The sequence below is a fragment of the Mobula hypostoma genome, chromosome 6 (genome assembly GCF_963921235.1).
Source record: "Mobula hypostoma chromosome 6, sMobHyp1.1, whole genome shotgun sequence".
Lineage (NCBI taxonomy): Eukaryota > Metazoa > Chordata > Chondrichthyes > Myliobatiformes > Myliobatidae > Mobula > Mobula hypostoma.
In genome coordinates, this window is record NC_086102.1 from 115,356,901 (window position 1) to 115,382,247 (window position 25,347).

The following is a 25,347-nucleotide window of genomic DNA, read 5'->3' on the forward strand; positions in this document are numbered from 1 at the left end:
CCAGGGTCAACCCATGAAAAGCAGGAGGTCCCGACAACATCCCTGGACATGTGCTCAAGGAATGTGCTGATGTATTAGCAGATGTCCTGACGGATATTTTCAACATCTCCCTTAGTCAAGCTATTGTCCCCAGATGCTTCAAAACCTTCACAATCATCCCTGTAGCAAAGAAATCAGTTGTAGCCTGTCTGAATGATTACCGTCCCGTTGCCCTGACCCCCATAGTGATGAAATGTTTTGAACGGCTTGTCAAGCCTCATATCACAGCCAGCCTCCCCTCATCGCTGGATCCTCTACAGTTTGCTTATCGTCCAAATCGCTCTACGGAGGACACAATATCCACCACACGGCCCACAGTTCTCTCTCACTTGGACAACAAAGACACTTATGCCAGAATCCTGTACATTGATTTCAGTTCAGCGTTCAACACCATCATCCCGCACAGACTAGTGGAGAAACTGTCGCTGCTTGGCCTTAGCACTGCCATGTGTCGCTGGATTCTGGATTTCTTGACAGAGAGACCACAGTCAGTCCGTGTTGGCAGGAACATCTCTGACTCCATCACACTGAGCACTGGATCCCCACAAGGCTGTGTGCTTAGCCCATTGCTGTTTACACTGCTAACACATGACTGTGCAGCCAGATTCAAGGAGAACCTGATCATTAAATTTGCGGATGATACCACAGTGTGGGGCTCATCAGCAAAAATGATGAAACTATGTACAAGGAGGAGGTCAAACACCTAGAGAGCTGGTGCAGGGATAACAACTTGATGCTTAATGTCACCAAAACCAACGAGATGACCGTCAATTTCAGGCGGTCTCAGCCTGAGCACATACCCCTCAGCATCAGCGGCTCCACAGTGGAGAGAGTGGAAAACATCAAGTTCCTTGGGGTGCAGATCTCGGACAATCTCACCTGGTCCAGTAACACCACTGGGATTGTGAAACGGGCCCAGCAGAGGAAGCTTAAACAAGCATCACTCCCCACTAACATCTTAACTACATTCTACAGAGGCGTGGTTGAGAGTGTGCTGACCTTTTGCATCACAACCTGATACTCCAGCTGCAGTGCTGTCGACAAAAAAGCCTTGCAGAGGGTGGTTAGGGGAACAGAGAAGGTTATTGGGGTCTCCCTACCTTCTGTCCGAGACCTCTTTCAGAGTCAATGCCTCCAGAAGACACGGTACATCATTAAAGACCCCTCACACCCTCTCCATGAACTGTTTGTTCTTCTGCCATCAGGCAAACGTTACAGGAGCATCAAAACTAAAACCACAAGGCTACTAAATAGCTTCCTCCCACAGGCCGTCAGACTGCTAAATAGCTGCTCTACCTGACTCTGCTTTGGACACTTTTAACTTGCACTGGACACTTATAACTGATTTAACTGACATGTGGCTGTTGTGTTTTACTATTTATTGTTATGTTTATTATTTAGTGTTGCGTTTGTTATGTTGTGATTGAACTGCCCCGAGGAACGCTGTCTCATTCTGCCCTGCAGAGCTGATGTACGGTTAGAATGACAATAAAGTTTTTTGAATCTTTGAATCTATATGCAGATGATTTACTATTTTATATTTCTAAGCGAGGAAAATCTATTCCAGCAGTATTAACTTTGCTTGCTCAGTTTAGTAGTTTTTCTGGTTATAAACTGAACCTAGGTAAGAGTGAACTTTTCCCATTAAATATGCAGGTTCCCATTTATAGAAATTCTCCATTTAGAGTGACTACTGACTATTTTACTCATTCAGGAGTTAAAATTACTAAGAGACAGAAGGATCTATTCAATTTCAACCTTTTACCGTTAACTAATCAGGTTAAACAACTGATTACTAAGTGGTCCCCATTGTCTCTATCATTGATTGGCCAAATCAATGCTATTAAAATGATTATTTTACCTAAATTTTTATATTTATTTCAAACAATACCAATTTTTATTCCTAAATCTTTTTTTGATACTATTGATTCTAAAATTTCCTCGTATATAGCAAAACAAAAATCCCAGATTACGTAAAAAATATTTACAGAAATCAAAGAAAGAGGGTGGTTTGGCATTGCCTAACCTAAGACTTTATTATTGGGCAATTAATATTCGATATTTAATATTTTGGACACAAGATTGGAATATAACTCCAAGCCCACATTGGGTAAACCTTGAAGGCCACTCTGTACAAGGGTTCTCTTTAGCTTCCATTTTAGGAACTTCACTTCCTTTTGTACTATCTAAATTGAATAAACAAATGTTTAACCCTACAGTTAAACATAAATTGCGAATATGGTTTCAATTTCGTAAATGTTTTGGCTTGAATGAATTTATGTTATCAAGTCCTATTATATCTGATTTCTTTTTTCAACCCTCGGTTTTGGACCAAGCCTTTTTGATATGGAAAACGAAAGGTATAACATGTTTTCGTGACTTATTTCTGGATAATTGTTTTATGTCTTTTGAGCAGTTATCTAAGAAATTTGATTTGCCTAGATCCCTTTTTTTTAAAGAAACTTACAAATAAGAAATTTTTAAAATACTACGTTGCCTACCTTTCGGACTTCATATCCTACTGATATCACTGATAAAATTTTAGGTTTAAATCCTTTTCAGAAGGGATTAATAGCAGTTATCCATGATATAATTATGAAATTACAGCCAGGTATATCTGATAAAATTAAAAATGAATGGGAAAGGGAACTTCAACTTCGTCTACCTATAGAGAAATGGGATAAAAATTTTCAATTAGTTAGTACTTCCTCTATATGTGCTAAACATACATTAATACAATTTAAAGTAGTGCACAGAGCCCATACGTCTAAAGATAAATTAGCCCGTTTTTATTCCCATATAAACCCTATTTGCGATAGATGTCACTCTAAGGTGGCTTCTCGTTTTGGTCCTGTCCTCTCTTGGAAAAATATTGGAAAGATATTTTTGATATTCTCCCAACAGTTCTATGTTTTGCTTTACAACCCCATCCTTTTCCAGCAATTTTTGGATTGCCAATGGTAGAACATAGATCTTTGTCTTCTTCAGCCTGTCGGATGATAGCATTTGTTACCTTAACGGCCAGAAGGTCTATTTTATTGAACTGGAAAGAAACCAATCCTCCTACTACATTCCAATGCTTTTCCCAAACTATATTAAGTTTAAATTTAGAAAAAATTAGAAGTGATATTTTTGATCCTTTGGTTAAATTTGAAGAAACTTGGAAACCTTTTATGCAACATTTTCATATGATGTAATTTGACCGTTCCGAATCTTCTTTATTAACTTAAAATATATGAATAGAGGAGTGGAGTTGACAACATTACTGAATGTGTCCGATTCAAGATATTGGTCTAGCCTGTTTTGTTCTGGGTTTTTTTTAAGGGGGTTTAGTATTTCGTTTTTTTTTTCTTTTGGGGGTTTTTCTTTGTTTATATATTCTTTTTCCTTTTTATTTCTTTTTTCTCTTTATGACTAATTTCATTATGAGTTTGGAAGTCTATTATACCTATGTTACTTAAAATCTTTTTTGTATATGTTTATTAAGATTCCAATCTCTTTGTATGAACATTGTTATTGTGTTTATAATTTTGAAAGTTAATGATTTAAAAAGAAAAGAGAATTTGCACACCCCAAGACTGACACCAAAGTGCAAGTGACAAGCTGTGCAAACACACACACACACACACACACACACACACGCACACACACACAGAAATAAATAAATAATACTGAGAACATGAGTTGTAGAGTCCTTGAAAGTAATCCATAGATTGTGGAATCAGTTCGAAGTTTCTCCTCTGCCTTGGAAAAGCAGCTAACGTGATTGAAGATCCCACCCACCCCAGGCACTCCCTTTACGAAAGCCTGAAAGCATGTGCACCAGATTCAAGGACAGCTTCTATCCCAGTGTTACTAGACGACTGAAAGGTCCCCTTGTCAGACTTCACAATCTGCTGGAGGAGTTCAGGTCAGGCAGCATCTGTAGAGAGGAATAAGTCGACGTTTCAGGCTGAGACCCTTGATCAGGCCTGACCTGCTGAGTTCCTTCAGCATTTTGGGGGTATTGCGCTGGAGATCCAGCATCTGCAGAGTCTGGTGTTTAATGTCCTCACTACCTACCTTGTATGGTGTTGCTGCTTTCCTGCACTGCTCTTTCCCTGTAGCGTTAACACCTTAGATTACATTAGATTAGATTCAACTTTATTGTCATTGTGCCGAGTACAGATACAAAGCCAATAAAATGCAATTAGCATCTAACCAGAAGTGCAAAAGAATAGTATTATTTACAAAATAACTGCAAATTTAATCTGCAATGTTATTGCCTTCCCTTGTGCTACCTCAAAGCACATGATGAAAAGATCTGTACAGATGGTATGGAAGTCAGTTTTTCCACTTTGCCTCAGGATATGTGACAATACTAAATCAATTTACACAGAGCTTGAAACAGGGCATTGTGGGGAGGGGTGGGGGATTCAAGAGTTGCAGGTGACTCACGTGTTGGAGAGATTGAAGCTGTTTTGGAAAGACAGGAATGGGGTTGAAATCTCTGTGACCTCGCCCAGTAAAAAGTGGTACAATGTTATTATTAATATTTAATTTACTTAGAGACACAGCACAGTAACAGGCTGTTTCAGCCCATGAACATCCATCCTATCACATCCATGTGACCGATTAATCTACTAACTTTGGAAGGTGGGAGGATACCAGAGCAAACCCACGTAGTCATGGGCAGAATGTATAAACTCTTCACAAACAGTGGCGGGAATCGAACCTGGGTCGTTGGTGGGGTAATCACTTTGCGCGAACCACTACACCACTGTGTCACTCCAAAACTGGCATATCACAAAAATCACGTGGAAGCAATTGCCAGTCTGAGCACCCACTCGGAGATGCAGCAAGATCAAGTGATACAAAAGCTCAGAGCAGTACAGAGGGTATAATGGGGTAGCGGAGGTATAATTTGTCCATCAATGCTGATCACCCCATCCTTGACCAAGCTGTTCCACCGTGAACACGATCTGTTATGAGTCAACATGATGCTTTCAGATCAGTTCATGCATAGCACATACCTCTGCCGCACTGCTCAGCTGTGTTTCTGGGGTACAGGGGCTAGCAACCCTTGTGCCTGTTCTCTGAGCAGCAGTGAACCATCTGACTGGCCTATCAGAATTCTCTTTGGGAACTAGTGACTTGATCAGCATTTCTGATCTGGCTATTGTTCACGATTGCACTTAATATAAAAAAAAGAGGATGTGGAGGACATGAATAAATTGGCCACGATGGAAAAGTCTCCAGAAAGGCCTTCCAGGAGAGTGCCAGGCTGGAAAGACATGTCTGAGTTCTCACACTCCATGAACCTCCTGCTTTTGACAATGGGACCTTAGATCTAGAACAGGCACGTACATTGGTGGGGGCGGTGGGGGGTGGTGGTGAAGAGAAGGGGGCTGACCGATGCATTATCTGATGCCCAAAGGAAAATCCACAGAGTCAAAGCATCTTTGTGGCTCATGACGAATATGAGGATGGCCCGGAACTGGAAAGATCATCGAAGTGGTCAACTTAACCGAGGGCCAGCATTTCTAACCCACTTCAGAGTCTCTTCTCTGGGATTTGAGCAAGTGTCTGGTTGCCCCGTTACTGGAGGCTTTGGTGTGGATATGGAAGAGGTTTACCAGGATACTCCTATGGAGAGGAACAGTCGACGTTTTGGGCCGAGATGGTTCAGCATTTTGTGTGCGTTACTCTAGATTTCCAGAATCTGCAGAATCTCTTGTTTACCGGGATGCTGCCTGGTTTAAAGAGCACGTGCTATACAGAGTGGTTGGACGGACTTCAACTGTTTTCTTTGAAGTGAAGGAGTCCGAGGAGAGGACTGTAGGTTTATAAAATGAGAGGCACAGATTGATTAGGCAGCCAGTATCTCTCTCCCCAGAGTAGAAATATCAAGTTCTAGTGGGCATGCATGTAAGGTGAGGGATCCCAGTTTGAGGGAGATGTGTGAGGCAGTTTTATATACTTTAAAAGGGAGTGGCAGGTGTGTGGAACGCATGGCCAGGGGTGGTGTCATAGAACTCTACAGCACAGAAACAGGCCCTTCAGCCCATCTGGTCTGTGCTGACCTATTACTCTGCTTAGTCCCATCGATCTACACCTGGACCATAGCCCTCCCATCCTCCCATCCATGAGCTTATCCAAATTTCTCTTAAATGTTGAAATCGAGCTCGCGTTCACCTCTTCTGCTGGCAGCTCGCTCCACACTCTGAGTGAACAAGATCCCCCTCATGTTCCCGTTAAGTATTTCACCTTTCACCCTTAGCCCATGACCTCTAGTTCTAGTCTCACCCAACTTCGGCTGAAAAAGCTTGCTTTCAGATAGGGTACCTTATCTATACCAACCATAATTTTAAATACCTCTATCAAATTTCACTTCTTTCTCCTTGGTGGAGAAAGCAAATGCGATGGATTCTCAGATCAGTTAATCAGTTCGGCACAATATCACAGGCTGAAGGGCTGTTCCTGTGTTATACTACACTCTAAACAGCAAGAACTGACACTGCAATGTAATACTAAAGCTGAAGTAAGAATAGGAGATGTTGAAAACTCTACAGTCATGTACTGTGTGGAAAAAGAAACAAGATATTTCACATCAAATGCACTTCAGGCCGCTTTCCATTCTGGTTTCCAGCACTATTTTGGATTTGACTTCCAGTACTTGCAATGTTTTTGATTTTAATACTCAGACTGGTGTTAAACTAGTGGTTAATATGCCTGGTTGGATGGGTTTAACAGTAAAAATTGCACAGCTTTTAAAGAAATCCCTCAATAATTTGCAGTTGTATAAACATGGTCATCTTCCACTCAGTCACAAAAATATATTACTGATAGAACTTTTGTAGGACTCCACTATCCCCCTACATCCATTCTCAAGGACTCCCACCATCCAGGCCACGCTCTCTTCTCACTGCTGCCATCGAGGAGGTGGGACAGGAGCCTCAGGTCCCACACCACCAGGTTCAGAAACAGTTACCACCCTCAACCATCAGGCTCCTGAACCAAAGTGGATAACCTCATCCACCTCAACACAAAACTGATTCCCACAACCTATGGACTCACTTCAGAGACTCGACAACTCCTGTTCTCTGTATTAATTAGCTGTTTGTTTATTCATTCATTTTCAGTTTATCCTTTTGACCACTGGTTGTTTATCGGACTTGGTGTGCAGCTTCTCATGGATTCTACTGTATTTCTTTATTCTAAGTAAATGCCTGCAAGAAAATGAATCTCAAGGTGGTATATGGTGACATATATGTACTTAGATAATAAATTTACTTTGAACTACAGAGGAATGACAACTTTTGAAGAAGCAATTGAAACATTTTGGGCCATCCTAACAATACATTAGTCATTAGTAATTGGACAGATTTACTAGAATGTTACCTGGGTTTCATCTCCTAAGTCACAGAGAAAGGTTGAACAAGTTGGGTCTTTATTCTTTGGAGCATAGAAGGCTGAGGGGGAACTTGATAGAGGTATTTAAAATTATGAGGGGGATAGATAGAGTTGATGTGGATAGGCTTTTTCCATTGAGAGTGAGGGAGATTCAAACAAGAGGACATGAGTTGAGAGTTAAAAAGTTTAGGGGTAACATGAGGGGGAACTTTACTCAAAGAGTGGTTGCCGTGTGGAATGAGCTTCCAGCAGAAGTGGTTGAGGCAGGTTCGATGTTGTCGTTTAAAGTTAAATTGGATAGGTATATGGACAGGAAAGGAATGAAGGGTTATGGGCTGAGTGCAGGTCGGTGGGACTAGGTGAGAGTAAGAGTTCGGCATGGACTAGAAGGGTCAAGATGGCCTGTTTCCGTGCTGTAATTGTTATATGGTTATATGACATTCTCTGAACAGTGGCATAAACATTAATTCTGTTTCTCTCCCCACAGATGCCATCTGACTTGTTGAGTCTATACAATACAGGTTTCCCCGCCATCTGAAGGTAGAGTGTTCCTATGAAACGGTTCGTAAGCCAGAATGTCGTAAAGTGAAGAAGCAATTACCATTTATTTATATGGGAAAATTATGTGAGCGTTTGCAGACCCAAAAATAACCTACCAAATCATGCCAAATAAAACATAAAACCTAAAATAACAGTAACATATAGTAAAAGCAGGAATGATATGATGAATACACAGCCTATATAAAGTAGAAATACTTTTCCACAATCATTGCCTGCACTGTTGTCCGTAGCGAAAATCACACGCAAGCGCTCTTGGCAGAGACACTCTCTCCAGTAACCTTTAAGCTACGAAGCTGCCAAATTATACCAAATAACACGTAAAAATACACAGCCTATATAAAGTAGAAATAATGTATGTACAGTGTAGTATCACTTACGGGAATTGGGAAGACAGCGCAGAGCACACTGATGATGGTGTGTTAGGCTGAGTCGTCGGAGGTTGGGGTGGTGCAGTGGCCCCCACCCTCCAGGCCGCCGACTGATACATTGCTGCAAAGCACGCAGGAGTCCAGCGGTACCCAGGAGGCACACAGCACATCTTTAAGAAAAAAGCCAAAATAAACATGCTAATTAATTAGGTGCCACCCGGCACGTAATTGTTGGCACAGATCAGAGGCGATTGCATCGCCTCTGATCTAGGCCGGCAATTACGTGTCGGGCGGCACCTAATTAATTAGCATGTTTATTTTGGTTTTTTTCTTAAAGATGTGCTGTGTGTCTCCCAGCTACCGCTGCATTCTCCGCAAATCGGGATCTGTCCGTGGCCTGGGGGCTGGAGTGGTGGGACACTGGGGTGTCATCTCATCGTTGTCTGTTTCCATTAGGGCAGTCAGCTCACCTTCTCCTATGACTGCCTGCCTCGATGTCGAAGGTCGAGGTTCGTCGTCTGTTGTGGCTGATGTAGAAGGCTTGCTTGACTGCGGAGCTGCAGGCATTTTTCTATCATACAGTTCTTTGTAAGCACTCAAACCATCTTGCAAATATGCCCTAAACCGACGTACCCTTTCAAAATTAAAGTCATACTTTATCATTGCAGCGAAAATCTCACGCAGCTGCTTCACGTTCAGTTCCTGGACAACTTCACTACTGCATTCGGTTTTGATTGTTATCCTTTCCTCTTCCAATTGCATCAGCTCTTCATCTATCAGTTCTTGGTCATGGGATGCCAAAACCTCTTCAACATCATCTTCATCAACTTCCACAAGCCAAACTCACTTTGTCCTTGCTTCGTTCACCACGATCAAAATGCTTAATTATGTCTAGTTTTACGCTAAGTGTAACACCCTTACGAGCTCTTTCAGGCTTTTCCGATACCTTAGATCTCATCTCGCTAACGGCTGCTCACAGGCTCGTGTTTAAGCAATGCCGGCGAGAATGCCATTCCGAATCCGAGGGAGAGCAGCTGCTCGGGGTGCGCATTGATTTTTCTCGTAACAGTGAAAACACCTTCTGTTAGCGAAAACAGGGAACTGATGTAGATCTTTCGTAACAGTTCGAAAAGTGGGAGACACCTGTATTCTGTTTCCATTTCAGATTTCCAGTACTAGCATTACTTCATGCCTTTATTGGAATCTCACTGAATACAAAAGTGATTCGTATCACCGGCGCCACGATCGCATAGCAGCTCGCACAACGCTACTACAGCTCGGGGCATCAGAGTTCAGAGTTCAATTCCGGCATTGTCTGGAAGGCGTTCACACGCTCTCCTCATGACTGTGTGGATTTCCTCCGGGTGCTCCGGTTTCCTCCCACAGTCGTACCGGTCAGTAGGTTAGTTGGTCACACGGGTGCAATTGGGCAGTGGGGCTTATTTTCCTGTGATTAGGCTAGGGTTAAATAGGTGGGTTGCTGGGCGGTGTGGCCTGTTTGGCTAGTAGGGCCTATTCCGCCCTGCATCTCTAAATAAAATAAAATAAAATAAAGCATCAGGTCACAATATCCACTTGAAAGAATGCAGCATCCATCGTTGAAGACCGTGGTCATCTGGGACATACCCTCTTTGTATTTCTACAGCAGGGGAGGGGGTAACGGAGTCTAAGGACCCACACTGAGCTCCTTCTCTGCCATCGGATTTCAGAAGGGACAATGAACCCATCAACACTGCTTCGTTATTTACTTTTGAACTGTTAATTTACTTTTGTAACTGAGTAATTTTTATCTCTTGGTGCCACAAAGCAACAAATTTCATAACATGTCGGTGATAATAAACCCGATTCTGATTCTGTAGCAAATGACTGGTTACCTGTAGATGGAATGTAACAATAGTTATTTTACCCTCAGCATCGGACGTTACCTGCGTGACTTCGAAGTAGGCGTGGGCCTGTTTAAGGCAGTCAGTGAATGCTGGGATATTCTGGGCACCTGCCTGCATCAAAGAAAACATCAGAAGTTATCAAATCACATGCAGAACTAAAAAAAACTACATGTATATAGCAGTGTGAAGTTGGCCCAGTTAAATCTATTTCCTATTTGTCACTTTCTGGGTCTTCATCTATTTTTGCATTCTACCTAATCGATCACAATGTGAATTGGCAGTGGGATATACAGATGCCAAATCCATTACTAAGCTCAGTTTTTGGATCTTCAGCCTTCAGACATCTGAAAGATTTTAGTAAAAGCTCAGGGTTTCATTCAAGGCTTCTTTATTAGCGAATTTGTGATTTTCCAAAGGAAGGGATAAAAACATCAAGAGTACATGACTGCACCCAACTGTATTCCATGATTATCCTATTGGATAACTAATCCAGAAACCCCCAAGCCTGGAAAGGAGCACGCAGAATTCTGACTCAGTCCATTGTTAGAACACACAACGACGTAGGCTGTCATTCAGCATTAGATTTTGATCATCCCAAAATGAGTTGGGGTCAGAGGGCAAAATGTAAAAATCCCAAGCCTAATCTGCCCATGTTCAGGTTAGGCAGACGTACGGGACAGAAGGTGGGCAACAAATCAGATTATTTTTATTTGTCAAAGGTACATCTATAAATGACACGAATTGTTTGCGTCAGATCGAATTGTCGGGAACTTTGCTAGGCAACCCACAAGTATCGCCAAGCCTCCAGTACCAACATGGGATGGCCACAACTCACTAAGCCTAACCCGTAAGTCTTTGAGGTGTGGGAGGAAACGGGGGCACACAGAGAAGACCCACGCAGTCCCGGAGAGAACACGCAAATCCCCTGGCAGGCAGTGGCAGGAATCAAACCCCACTCGTCTGATCACTGGGGCTGTAAGGCGAAGCGATAGCCACTATGTTACTGTGCACCGTCAGTGCCGAGAGGCGCAGAAATGATGTGACCATTTAATCACGGTTAAATAGTCCTCTCATTTAGCCTGCATCATTGGGTTTAGTAGTAACTGACTGCACTTTCCAGTGCTCAACAAACTCACTTTCAAGGAGTCTTCCTTCATCTTAGGTTCTCAACATTATTTATTAATTATTTATTCCTTTTTATATTTCTGTAGTTTGTTGTCTTTTGCACAATGGTTGAACACTCAAGTTGGTGAGGTCTTTCCTTGATTCTTTTATGGTTATTATACTATTATGGCTTTATTGAGTATGCCTGCAAGAAACTTAATCTCTGGACTGGACAAAGTGGCATATATATACACTTTGATCATAAATTTACTTTGAACATCATTTAAAGATAGGTGAGCACAGATTCAGGGAGGGATTTCTTTTTCAGCAGCACAGAACAAGCCCAGCCGACATTCCTCCCACAGTTGGATATCAGAGCATTTCGTTCCCACCCCTCCTTCCCCCGAGGATCGAATTCCCAGGCCCAATTTGCAAGTTGTGGTGAATCAGCTCAGTTGACCCGGCCTCCACACCAGGAGAGCTGGGGAGGATTTACGGAATGGATGTAGGAATCCCAGGCTAAATGACTGGTCTTTCCTTGTGATAACTGGTTCATTTGAAGAGTAGCTTTTGAAACCTGGTGCTAATGGTTACAGTTCTACAGACATTGGTTAGGCCTCACTGGGTTAATGGCCGACACTGTAGGAGGGATGTGGTCAGAGAGTGAGGCTCGTCACAGGAACGGGCCCTTTGTTCCACTGAATTCTACACGAACCACCAACCACCCAATTACACTAATCCTACATCAACACCACATTTCTCTTAACAATTGCCCCCCTGAGGTCCTACCCCTCCCCTACATTGCAGGCAATTTTCAACCCGCACATCTTTGGGGATGTGAGATGAACCAGGGCACCCAGGTGGGATGTTGGGGCACCCACATGGTCACAGGGAGAATGTGTGAGCTCCTCACAGACAAGACCCAAAGGTGGGATTGGACTCTGGACGGATTGAGTCTCCAGTCTCCCGACTCCACAAGGCAGTGGCACCAGCTGAACCACCGAGGTCCCATTTGAAGTCGAGGCTCCTGCTACCCATTGGGTGGATTCTCTTTGTCCTCAGATTTCCTCTAATCCCTTTCAGCAATTAATTTCAATCTATGTTCCCTCATTATCAACTGGTTTCTTCTGCCTTTTCACTTCATTATTTTATACATCTCACCAAGTCTGCGTTTGGCCTCCGTTCTCCAAAGTAAACAATTCCAGTCACAACAGGCTCTCTGCACACCCATAACTCCTCAGCCCTGTTGGACATCACAGCGCCGCATAACCCCGCCGCATCACAGTGCCCTCTACCCCCACCGCGTCACAGTGCCCTGTACCCCCACCGCGTCACAGCGCCCTCTACCCCCACCGCGTCACAGCGCCCTCTACCCCCGCCGTGTCACAGCGCCCTCTACCCCCACCGCGTCACAGCGCCCTGTACCCCCGCCGCGTCACAGTGCCCTCTACCCCCTGCCGCGTCACAGTGCCCTCTACCCCCGCCGCGTCACAGCGCCCTCTACCCCCACCGCGTCACAGTGCCCTGTACCCCCGCCACGTCACAGTGCCCTCTACCCCCACGACGTCATTGTGCTCTATACCTCCATAACATCATGCTCCAAAACCTGTTTGTCCTGGATGACAATTTTGGCAGCACACTCACCCAGGTCACAGTGTTCGATGATCTGTGGTAACGAAGGTTACTCACCTCAAGAAAGGCCTGGATGGCGAATGCTGTATCCCATAACTGAGATCCATTGGTACCCTACGCAGAGAAACAGGTTTCAGTGTGAGTCTGAGAGTGCTCGGTGCCCACCCACTGACAGCCTGATGGTGATCTCTTGCTCAAACTGGGCAACGATCCAAAATTACAAATGTTTAGAAGAAGCAGATACCATTTAGGTATCCAGTTACTGCTGCACAGTAATCAAACCCAGGGAAGTGGTAAAGTGGTTGAGGCTTTATAAGGCATTGATCAGTCTGCACTTAGAGTATTGTGAGCAGTTCTGGGCACGTTATGTGCTGGCTTTGGAAAGTGTCCAGAGGAGGCTCACAAAAATTATCCTGGGAGTGAAAGGGTTAACATACAGGCAGTGCTTGACGGCTCTGGGCCTGTACTCACTGGTATTTAGAAGGATTGGTGGGAGGGGGATCTCATTCAAACCTATCAAGTATTGAAAGACCAGATAAAGTGGACACGGAGAGAATGTCTTCAATAGCGGGAGAGTCCAAGACCAGAGGGCACAACCTCAGAATACAAGGACATCCCCTTAGAACAGAGATAAGGAGGAACTTCTTTAGTTAGAGGGTGGTGAATCTGTGGAATTCATTGCTACAGACAGCTGTGGAGGCCAAATCATTCGGTATATTTAAAGCAGAGGTTGACAGGTTTTTGATTAGTCAGGGTGGCAAGGTTATAAGGAGAAGGCTGCAGAATGGGGTTGAGGGGGATAATAAATCAGCCATGATAGAAAGGCAGAGCAGACTCGATGGGCCAAATAGCCTGATTCTGCTCTTATGTTAACCAACTTGGTTATGACCCAATTAAACCCAGTGAGGGAACATTGTTTCCGCTCCAGTTTCATCAGCCTACAAGCTGGTGCTCTTGGCCATCGCCCTTGGTGCATTCCTGATGGGCAGAGACTATGAAGCATGATCTATGTCTGGTGGCAAGACAACAGCAACTGAAAATACGGAGCTGGAATTAGACTGGGGCAGAGCTCAGAACAACAAGAGGCATAAAGCATCGAGGGCAGTTGTATACAAGTCCCCAGACATTTATAGTGCAGTGAGACATGTCCAAATAGGGGAATCAGATACACAAGAGAGTCTGTAGATGCTGGAAATCCAGAGTAACACACACAAAATGATGGCGGAACTCAGCAGGCCAGGCAGCATCTATGGAGAGGAATAAAGAGTCAACATCTCTGGCAGACACCCTTTGTCAGGATTGGAAAGGAAGGGGGTAAGAACCAGAATAAGAAGGTGGGGGGGGGTCGAGGAGAAAATAAAATATAATGTGATACTCTATTGCAAGCATAGCACTGTGAGTGTAAATAGCTCTGCGATTGTCAAAACATTTTACATGAGGACCAAACTATTGACACATATGGAGATTGGAGCTTCATTTTGACGTTCAGATGGCAAAAGAGTAACGCACTGTGACACCAGTCATTGGTAAATGCAGTACCAATTTCACTTGTTCTTTCTTTCCAACCGATCGGAACAGTTCCCAGAATATCCACAGGGCATTTTGAGGAGATCACAAATGGTAACCACGTTCATAATGATGCACCGATGAATATGATCAAAAGAAAATAATTCTTTACCTGCATCTTCAGTCCATCAAGGCCAAGCCTGTCAATTGAATTTGAAGCCGGAATTAACAAGATGTTGTTGGGATGTTTGGGGAAGTCCCTCATCATCTACATTGCCTGCCCCTCACTCCAAACTTACCATGTTAAGACCATAAGGCATAGGAGCAGAATTAGGCCATTCAGCCCATCAAGTCTGCTCTGCTATTCCATCATAGCTGATTTATTATCCCTCTCAACCCCATTCTCCCGCTTTCTCCTCCGTAACCTTTGACACCCTGACTGATCAAGAACCTACCAACTTCTGCATTAAATATACTCAAGGTTTTTCCTCCGCACCTGTCTGTGGCAATGAACTCCACTGATTCACCATTATCTGGCTAAATAAATTCCTCCTCCTTCTCTCTCGTTCTCAAGGGTCGCCCTTGTATTCTGAGGTTGTGCCCTCTGGTCCTTGACTCCCCCATACAGAAGAAACATCCTCTCCCATCCACTCCATGTAGGTCTTTCAATATTCAATAGGTTTCAGTGGGATCTCCCCCATTCTTCCAAACTCCGGCGAGTGCAGGCCCAGAGCCATCGAACGTTCTTCATCTGCTAACCCTTTCTTAACCCCAACACATCACTGACAGAGTCAGAGAGTTATACGTTATGGAAACAGACCCCTCTCCAGGTGTGCAGTGGAGATCATCCTAACGTTCTGTGTCACTGTGTGGTACTGAAGCTGCACTGCAGTGGACAGGAGGGCTTTACAACGAGTAATTAAAATTGCCCAACGCATCACCGGCACCAGCCACCCGCCATCAAGGACACATATACCGAAAGGTGCCAGTAAAAGGTCAGCAATATCGTGAAGGATCCCACCCACCCTGCTCATGGACTGTTTGTCCCACTCCCATCAGGGAAGAGCCTACGGACCATCCACGCCAGGACCACTAAACTCAAACACAGTTACTTCCCCCAAGCCGTCAGGCTGATCAACACCTTCACCTATTAACACACCTACCACCACTACATACACATCAGCTAGTATCATTTTATCTACAGCACATAACAATCAGTCTCTGTATATAACAGTTACCTGAACATTACGTTTTATAGGATTACTTTTATATTTTTATTTATTGTATTTTATGCTTTTTGTATCTTATTTGTGCTGTCGGATCCAGAACAACAATCATTTTGTTCTCCTTTACACTCCTGTTCTGAAAAGTGACAATAAACAATTTTGATTTTTAAATCTGCATGCCAAATGGGATTCCTGTCTAAACTAATCCCATTTGCCTGCATTTGGCCCATAACCCTTTTGACCTTTCCCATCCATGTAAATGTTGTTAATATACCTGCTTTAAGCACTACCTCAGGCAGCTCATTCCTGCAGACCAGCTGCTGGGTGATAAAGTTACCGCTCTGGTTCAGATGAAATCTCTCCACCTTTCACCTTAAATATGATTCTCCAACCCTCGGAAACAGCCTGTGTGCAGCAACCTTGTTCACTGACTGTTTTCACAATTAGTAAGCAAATTAATTATTAGTGATAAGTAATGCTGAGGCTTTATAAAGCATTGGTCAGACTGAATTTAGAGTATTGTGAGCAGTTTTGGCCCCTTGTCTAAGAAAAGATGTGCTGGCATTGGAGAGAGTCCAGAAGAGGTTCACAAGAATGATCTCAGGAATGACAGGGTTAGTGTATGAGGAGCATTTGATGGATCTGGGCCTGTACTCACTGGTGTTTAGAAGATAAAGGGGGATCTCATTGAAAACCTATTGAGTAATGAAAAGGCTAGACAGAGTGGACGTGGAGAGGATGATTCCCGTAGTGGGCGAGTCTAGGACCAGAGGGCACAGCCTCAGAATACAAGGACATTCCTTTAGAACAGAGATGAGGAGGAATTTCTTTAGCTAGAGGTTGGTGAATCCGTGGAATTCATTGCTACAGATGGCTGTGGAGGTCGTCACTGGGTATATTTAAGGGAGAGGTTGATAGATTCATGATTAAAAAGGGTGTCAAAGGTTACAGGGAGAAGGCAGGAGAATGGGATTGAGAGAGATAATGAATTAGCCATGGGAACATGGAGCAGACTCGTTTTTCTCTTCCCACCTCTTATGGCAAGCAAATTATCTCTGTTGTGCATCTTTTCCCATTCAGACCTTAGCATCTCAGCATTGGCAGGGAATGAAATCACTGACACAGAGAGATGCAAGACACTATGCAGGGCACCTACCCACTGGCATGATCCCCAGCACCTGTAGATATTTGACCTATGAATTAGTTTCCAGCTTTGGCCGGTGTTGCAATGCAAGAGAGAGACTGGTGGAGAAGTTCCCTCGATGTACCTCATTGCAATAAATGATACCATGATGGTATTTCATTCGGTCACTCGACAGTTCCAATAACCACCAAGCCGACACTCTCGGCTGGTTTCTGAGCAGCTCAGCACAGGGCAATGGTGCTGCACAGCTGAACTCTACTAGATTTTGTGTATTGCACTGTATAAAACAAGAAACTTCACCACATACGTCAGTGACAGTACACCTGATTCTGATCCTGAGTGGGGTGAATGCCCAGCCAGTTAAACACTGATGTCTTCTGAGAGAGGAGAGGACACTGTCAAAGCTGAGAAGCTTATAAGCACGAAGAAAGCCCACATCTGCTGGGCTAATCTACTGAGCTGTACAAGACTCTGCTAAGACCACATGGAGTATTGGGTTCAGTTCTGGTTGGCTCATTGTCAGAAGGATGTGGAAGCTTTAGAGAGGGTGCAGAGGCAACACTCACCAGGATGCTGCCTGGATTAGAGAGCGTGTCTTACGAGGGCAGGGTAGGCAAGCTGGGGCTTTTTGCTTTGGAGCGAAGGAGGATGAGAGGTGATTTGAGAGAGGTGTACATGATAACAGGTGTAGATAGGGTGGACTGTCCGCACTTTTCTCCCAGGGTGGCAATACCTAACATGGGAGGGCATAATTTGAAGGTGATCAGAGGACAGGGGGAGGTCAGGGGTAGATTTTTAACACAGGGAGTGATGGGTGCATGGAACATGCCACCAGGGGTGGTGGTAGAGGCAGGTAGATTAGGGGTATTTAAGAAATTCTTAGATCAGCAGATGGATGATAGAAAATGGAGGGCTTCTGTGTGTGAGGGGGAAGGGTTAGATTGATCTTCCAGTAGGTTAAAAGGCCGGTACAACATCATGGGCCAAAGGGTCTCTACCGTGCCCTTGTGTTCGTTGTTCCGTATTCAGAACAACGGGTGCTGAAGGAAGGTTTAATTGAGATGAATAAAATGATAAGGGGGTATGGACGGAGTGAATAGGAAGGGCAGGGCAACCCGTTACTCGTGGTTGTGGGGGGAGGGTTGAAGTTATTTTGCGAAACGTCTCACCACATCAAAGTTGAGTTTATTGCCATGTGCACAGATACAAGCGTGCACAGGTGCGGATGAAAACTTACTTGTAGCAGCATCACAGCCACATAGCATCACATGAGCAGCAATTAAAATGTACCCAGATATACACTTGGAGCCTAATCTCAGAAACAATGTTTGTTTAGTTGGCAAGGTTGCAATGGATTCTAAGATTTATCTTCTTGCATCAAGTTATTGCTTAATATACGAGCATACAGCATTTGAAGTTGCAGTGCACGCCGAGCTTTGGCAACTAGCCTGCAGACATTTCATCACCAGTCAAGGTGACATCCTCAGTGCACAGTTGTTGGTGTCTCTCATGGGCCCCCCCTTCACTTGCCTCAGTCCTGATTTGCTAGCCCTTCAGCCGACCTTTGGGATTGGCTCTTATGGATTCGTAGATGGTGTCCATTTTGATACGTTTGTTTATGGAGTTATCAGAAGAGAACCACGCTTCTAAAGATCCTCGTGTCTGCTTGGCGTTTACCTGCGCCAGATCCTCCGCGGTGTCCTTCTCGGTCTTCGTGTACCAAGGTCAGCGACAGTGGATCATGTCTCCATACCACCAGTTTTGTTCCCGTAAACCAGCTGAGCGTTTACGTCCTGTCTGGCCATCGTAGTTCTTGCTGCATTCTCCACATGAACCTGTATACCATACTCTCCTGTAGCGGGGACAGGGCTTATTCTGATTGTCGAAAGTCACTTTGGCTAACTTAGAAATTGCAGCTGCTTTTCCCATTGGTTAACTGCCTGGTGTCAGGGTTCAATTTTTTTTAATATAGGCATCCATTAGTCTCATGAGACCACAGATTTGTGCGTTGGGGCACAGGGCGCAGGCCTGGGCAAGGTTATATGGAGGGACTGGTAGCTGCCCATGCTGCAAGTCTCCCCTCTCCACGCCACTGATGCTGTCCAAGGGAAAGGCATTAGGACCCATACAGCTTGGCACTGCTGTCGTTGCAGAGCAATGTGTGATTAAGTGCCTTGCTCAAGGACACAACACGCTGCCTCGGCTGAGGCTCAGATTGCTAGACGAACGCCTTAACCACTTGGCCATGCACCAACACAAATATCAGTTTCAAATATCCTGAGTATGTAGAGAGCATGTGTGGGTGGGAGAAATGAACTGTTTTTTCAGTTCCGTACGAAGGTCTGAAGAATACAGCCTGTGCTTTGTGTTTTGTTTTCTAATCTGTTACTTTGCTTCTTGTGTCCGTATAGTCAGTTACCTGATTTGTTTTCTTAATCTGTTACATATTTATTGTCTTAATCTGTTACTTTGTTACTTGTTTCCTCATGAAATTGGTTTTAAGGATGACTCATTTCATAGTGGCCATATGAAATCTGAGAAGTTTCGTAGAAATTTGGGTAACTTTATTCCAGATACAAGGTGCCCACACTGCAGAGGGAATTGAATATTTGGTTGAATACTCAATTCTAGTAGTTTTGTTGCTTTTGTGTTTTCTAAATACCCAGTGACTAATCAGCAGCAAGTGCATTTGTGTTACAGAATGGCAAAGTGGTGGATGCTGACTTGTGGTGGGAGATCTTGTGATACCTTCCTGGGGATGGCATTTCAATTTGCACACTGGACCAACGGGTCAGACTGCTGAATTTGAGGACTCCTTGCTACATCACAGAAGGGGTGCCACTGACAGTGATCCCTTTGACGACAAAGAAAAGGCTGATGGGAGAGATCACCTGGCTTCTCGGGTTTTGGCTTTCTGTTTTGGGAGAGCGAGGAGGGAGTAGTCCATTTCAGCCAACCTTAACCCAAAGTATGGTAACAGCCTAAAGGGACTTGAGCCTCACTAGCCCTGCTGGAGGAAGTGCTTTAAGGGCTGTTATTTCCCTATGTATCATTTATATAACTGGAATGTCCTGACTCTTAAAGGGATTTCTCCACCTGACAGAGTGTTGGTGTGGGTGGTATGTTGGGTACTGGTACAAGGTGCAAGGTGGATGGCCAGCGTGAGCAGGAACAGTATCCTGGGATGGCTGTGTCTGTACCAAATGGTGCTGTGAAGCTGGGCACTTGCTGGAAGCTGGATGACACTTACTGAATATGCAGTCCCTAAGCCCACCCGTGGTTCCCACAGGGTGGTGCAGTTGATATATGGTGCATATTTATGCCAACCCAGTGCCCTGGATGAGCACCTTGTCCCTGCTGGTTGGTAATAGGGCAATTACAAAGGAAGAATGTTTTAAATGATAGCCATTCTCTGCATGGTGTGGCCAGGTTGTCCCGGGAACTGATTTCGATGACCTGCCCATGGAGGAAGGAGGCACTTGTACTGTAATTGGTCACCTACATCTCGGACGAGTCAGGTAATGCCACTCACCTGGTTGATCACATCCTGAGAGGCAGTGTGTAACATGAAGTGAAAGGGGGGCGCAGGTCACACCAGGGTGGGGCTGGGGGCCTTTTGGGGCGCAGGGGGCTGGTGGACTACTGTAGTACACTGGGAGGTGACTACTTGGTTTACTGTACTGGGCATTGTACTTCTATGTTTTATATGTAACTTAAGGAGTTTGTGAGAGTCATACTAGTTTGAGGAAGGTTCATCACATTCGCAACTTTCGAGGGGTGGAGTGCCTTATTCTTATTGTCGAAAGTTGCTTTGTCCTGTTTTGAAACTGCAGGTGCTTTTCCCATTGGTTAACTGTCTGGTATCCAGTTTCAAATATCCCGGGTATATAGACAGCACGCGTTGGAGGTTCTGTCTCTCTTCCTTTGTTTAAGGCAAGTGGTGCACATGACCATCGGGAAGGTATGCTCTGCACATGCTTTTAGCGAAGTCTGTTTGTTGAGCGTATATTGGCTGAATATTCAGTTTTGTAGATTCTGTAACTTGGGGAACGTGAATGTTTGGTCAAATTTTTACTGTTTGTTAATAAATGATTAACATACCTATTCGCAGAGAGTGCTTTCTGTATCACTTGCTAGACCCGCAAAACCTGATTCAACACGACACACATTGCTCTTGTCAGCTGTCTTTACTGATACCTTGAGGCAAGCTTCCTTAAGGTTGCTGTTGGTTTGTGAGCGATTGCGATGTCGACAAAAGCCTATATCAACACGAGCACCTCCAGGGAGAAACACCAACAACTGCGCAGTGAGGGTGTCACCCTAAATGGTGATGAAACGTCTGCAAAAACTCATTGCCAAGTTCGGCGAACACCGCAACACCAAACGTCTCAACCCAAGCTCCCCACATTCACCACTGTTATCCAGCACGCTACAACAACAGTGCTCTGTGGCTGCGGTGCTGCTGTAAGTAAGCTTTTCACCGCCTCTTGTACTTGTGCATATGATAATAAACTTGACTTTGACTTTGGTGTCTGAATACAACAGCATCTGCCTTCGTTTCAGATCTTTTCTCAGCCTTACCTCACCTGTAAAGAAGTGCGTAAGAAGCTAAACAGTAGTTTAATATGCAAAAGTAACACAATTATTTTCTTTTGGAGTAATATTCTGGTGGAAGCAATCCAAATAAACCTACCTCTTAACAATGAAAACAATGCGATACCAAAGAAAGGATAAAGATCTTTACAATCACTGGCAAAAAACTCAGAAAGTCAGAGTTGCCTATTCTGTGAATGTCAAAGCCTCCAATTCTCCGAACAACCCTCTTACAATCTTTCAGTCCTTGTGGATTCATTGGTAGTAAAATAACTGGACCCAGAACACACGCATATTCACAACTCAATCGCCCTTTGTTGTACTTGTGCACAAGGAGAACAGCGTGGCCCATCACACACACTGTCCTGAAGCCAGGAGAGTAAATGCAAGTTTTATACAGAATCGGCTTATCAGTTGCAGATATTGACCACTTGGTAAATTTTTGTACCTTTGAATTCCTTACTTGCAAGATCAATTGCCTTTCACATAGAGGTGTTAGAAGTCAATAGAAACTACAAGCTGACAAGTTACTAAAGTAATTGTCCCTTACGTGCTGAGCGTTATTTCATATCCTTCCTCATATTCCTATCTCATCTGTCTCTGGCACCCCCTACTGTGTAAAGGCAAGCTACTGTATGTTCTTTGAGGTCAATTACACACTGCCACAGTCATTGTCTGCAGTAAGCAAGGCTGTCTCCAGTGGTCCCATTTCAAAGAACTCTCTTGACTACAAGTGCCCCAGGCTATCCTTGCCTGGATACTGTCTTTAACCCTTGCTTTACCACAACTTCTACATATGCCTTTTAATTGTCTAGCTAAAAACTAACTGAAAGAACTCATCAAATGCCCTTAAAACACGCTGGAGGAACTCAGCAGGTCGGGCAGCATCCGTGGAAACGATCAGTCAACATTTCGGGCCAGAACCCTTCGTCAGGACTCAACACCAAAGAAGTCCTGACGAAGGGTTCCGGCCCGAAACGCATGTTGTGAGTGTTGCTTTGACCCCAGCATCTGCAGAGTATTTTGTGTCATCAATGCCCTTAATGTTTTTAAACAAGTCAGGGGTAACAGTATTAGAACATAGAACACTACAGGCCCTTTGGACAAACAATATGTGCCAACCTTTTAACCTACTGATCAACCTAATCATGACTGATTAGTATGATAAACCTAACCGTGCCCTCCTCCGTAACACTCCATTTTCTATCATTCATGTGCCCATCACAGAGTTTCTTAATGTGCCTAATATATCTACCTCTACCACCATCTCTGGCAGGGCACTCCATGCATCCACCACCCTCTGTGTAAAGAACTTAATTCTGTAATCCCCCCAAACTTTCCTCCAACCACCTTAAAATTATGCCCCTCATATTAGCTACTTCTGCCTGGGGAAAATGTCTCTGGCTAGCCGTTCAATCTATGCCTCTTTTCACCTTGTATACCTCTGTCAGACACCTTTCATCCTCCTTCGCTCCAGAGAAAATCCCAGCTCACAGAACTCATCTTCACGAGACATGCCCTATAGTCCAGGCAGCATCCTGGTGAATCTCCTCTGCACCCTCTCTAAAGCTCCCACATCCTTTCTATAACGAAGCAACCAGAACTGAGCACAACATTGCAAGTGAGGTCTATCCAGGGCTTTACAGAGCTGAAACATTATCTCATGGCTCTTGAATCTCCCACCTAATGAAGGTCAACACACCATACACTTTCTGAACAACCCTATCAACTTGTGCGGCAACCTTGCAGGATTTATGGACGTGCACCCTAAGTTCCCTCGGTTCCTCCTCACTGCTAAGAATCCTGCCATTCCCTCTGTATTCTGCCTTTGAACTTGACCTTCCAAAATGAATCGCTTCACACTTTTCTGGGTTGAACTCCATCTGTCACCTTGAATAGGCATGACACTAACGAATATCTTGGGTCAAGCAAAACACGTCAACAAGCAGATTACTGGTTGTTAGGTACGTCTCCACCCCATTCTCACTTCAAGCCTAGCTGTTACTCTCACCCCAAAGTAATCTCAAGAGACGACTTACCAAAGATAGTCTGGGATACGAGAAACGTGTTCCAGGAAAGCAGGAGACTCAGGACCCTCCACATGCCAGCGAACTAACATATTGATTGTTTTGGAGATCTGGAGGACAGACATAGTCATTAATAATCTGAAGCATAAAGGATGTCATTCAAAGTGACCCTGTCCAAGTGGCCTCCTCTGTAGCAAGGACAACTGAGTACAGTGACTGTCACCATCTTACCACCACTTCCAAGAAGGGAAATTCCCGTGTCATGAGTGCACAGTGTGCAAAGAGTAATCCATGTTCAGTTTACCCAAATGGATGTGTTGTATTTTTTAAACATGTTTTCCTCGTCCTTGCTGCCAAAGCCTACACCCGTAGGGTTGATTTGCTCTCTGTGAATCAGAATGAAATTTTTACACGGGTATCAATACCAGAGAGTATGCCAAATCTGGTTACAGTGGATGTCAGCTTATTAGGTTCCTCTCTGGTTCGCCTCATCTCTCAGACTTTGGGGAGGAGTTGAACAAATGCTCAAGCTAGAAATTACTCACAGACATCTGCAAGTTAAAACACCACAGGTGCAATTTCTGCATTAAGTATATAAAAAGTAGCCTATGAATAGTGGTGGATACAGCCCAGTTTATCACAGGCAAAGCCATAAGACCATGAGACATAGAGGCAGAACTAGGCCATTTGGCCCATGGAGCCTGCTCTGCCATTCAATCATGGCTGATCCTTTTTTTTCTCTTCTTCGATCCCATTTTCCAGCCTTCTCCCCGTAACCTTTGATGCCATGTCCAATCAAGAACCTATCAATCTCTGCTTTAAATACACCCAATGACCTGGCCTCCACAGTTGCATGTGGCAACAAATTCCACAAATTCACCACCCTCTGGCTAAAGAAATTTCTCCCCACTATTGAGAACATCTACCACAGGAAAGCAGCATTCATCATCAGGGACCCCCACCATCCAGGCCATGCTCTCTTCTCACTGTTGCCATCAGAAAGGAGGTCCAGGAGCTTCAGGTCCCACACCACCAGGTTCAGGAACAGTTATTATCCATCAATCATCCGGCTCCTGAACCTGCGTGGATAACTTCACTCACTTCAACTCCAAACTGATTCCACAAGCAATCGACTCATTTTCAAGGACCCATGTTCTCAGCATTATTTACTTATTAATTGCCTGGATTGGGGAGCATGTCTTATGAGAATACGTTGAGTGAACTCAGCCTTTCCTCCTTGGAGTGACGGAGGAAGAGAGGTAACTTGATAGAGGTCTATAAGATGATGAGAGGCATTGATCGTGTGGATAGTCAGAGGCTTTTCCCAGGGCTGAAATGGCTAACACAAGAGGGCACAGTCTTAAGGTGCTTGGAAGTAGGTACAGAGGGGATGTCAGGGGTAGGTTTTTTTTATGCAGAGCGTGGTGAGTGCGTGGAATGGGCTGCCAGCGATGCTGGTGGAGGCGGATACGATAGGGTCTTTTAAAGAGACTCCTGGATAGGTACACGGAACTTAGAAAAATAGAGCGCTATGGGTAACCTTAGGTAATTTCTATAGTGAGGACATTTCGGCACAGCTTTGTGGGCCAAAAGGCCTATATTGTGCTGTAGGCTTCCTAAGTTCTATGCTCTATTATTATGTATTTACACAGTTTGTGTGTAGTTTTCCATTGATTCTATTCCCTTTCTTTGTTCTACTGTGAATGCCTGCAAGAATCTCAAAGAAGGTATATGTGGTGACTTTGCTGATAAATTTACTTTGATCTATGCACAATTGCTTCGAAATTAAAAGAAAAGCACATTACTACCTCTGCGGAAAGGCCTGGGACCAACGAATGAGATTCAGAGGCATTAAAGAATATAGCTTCA

At 44.3% G+C, this 25,347-nt stretch overlaps 1 protein-coding gene across 2 annotated transcripts in view; it reads right to left on the reverse strand.

Moving 5' to 3' along the window:
• The window catches only part of lss (lanosterol synthase (2,3-oxidosqualene-lanosterol cyclase)), a 113,219-nt gene that overhangs the window by 46,887 nt on the left and 40,985 nt on the right, over positions 1-25,347 (reverse strand). For both annotated transcript variants that reach the window (XM_063051516.1, XM_063051517.1), the window contains exons 10-13: positions 23,491-23,588; positions 14,661-14,688; positions 13,040-13,096; positions 10,286-10,357 (exon numbers count right to left, since the gene is read on the reverse strand). In XM_063051516.1, the coding sequence (XP_062907586.1) occupies positions 10,286-10,357; positions 13,040-13,096; positions 14,661-14,688; positions 23,491-23,588 (255 nt within the window). The remainder of the gene's footprint in view (positions 1-10,285; positions 10,358-13,039; positions 13,097-14,660; positions 14,689-23,490; positions 23,589-25,347) is intronic.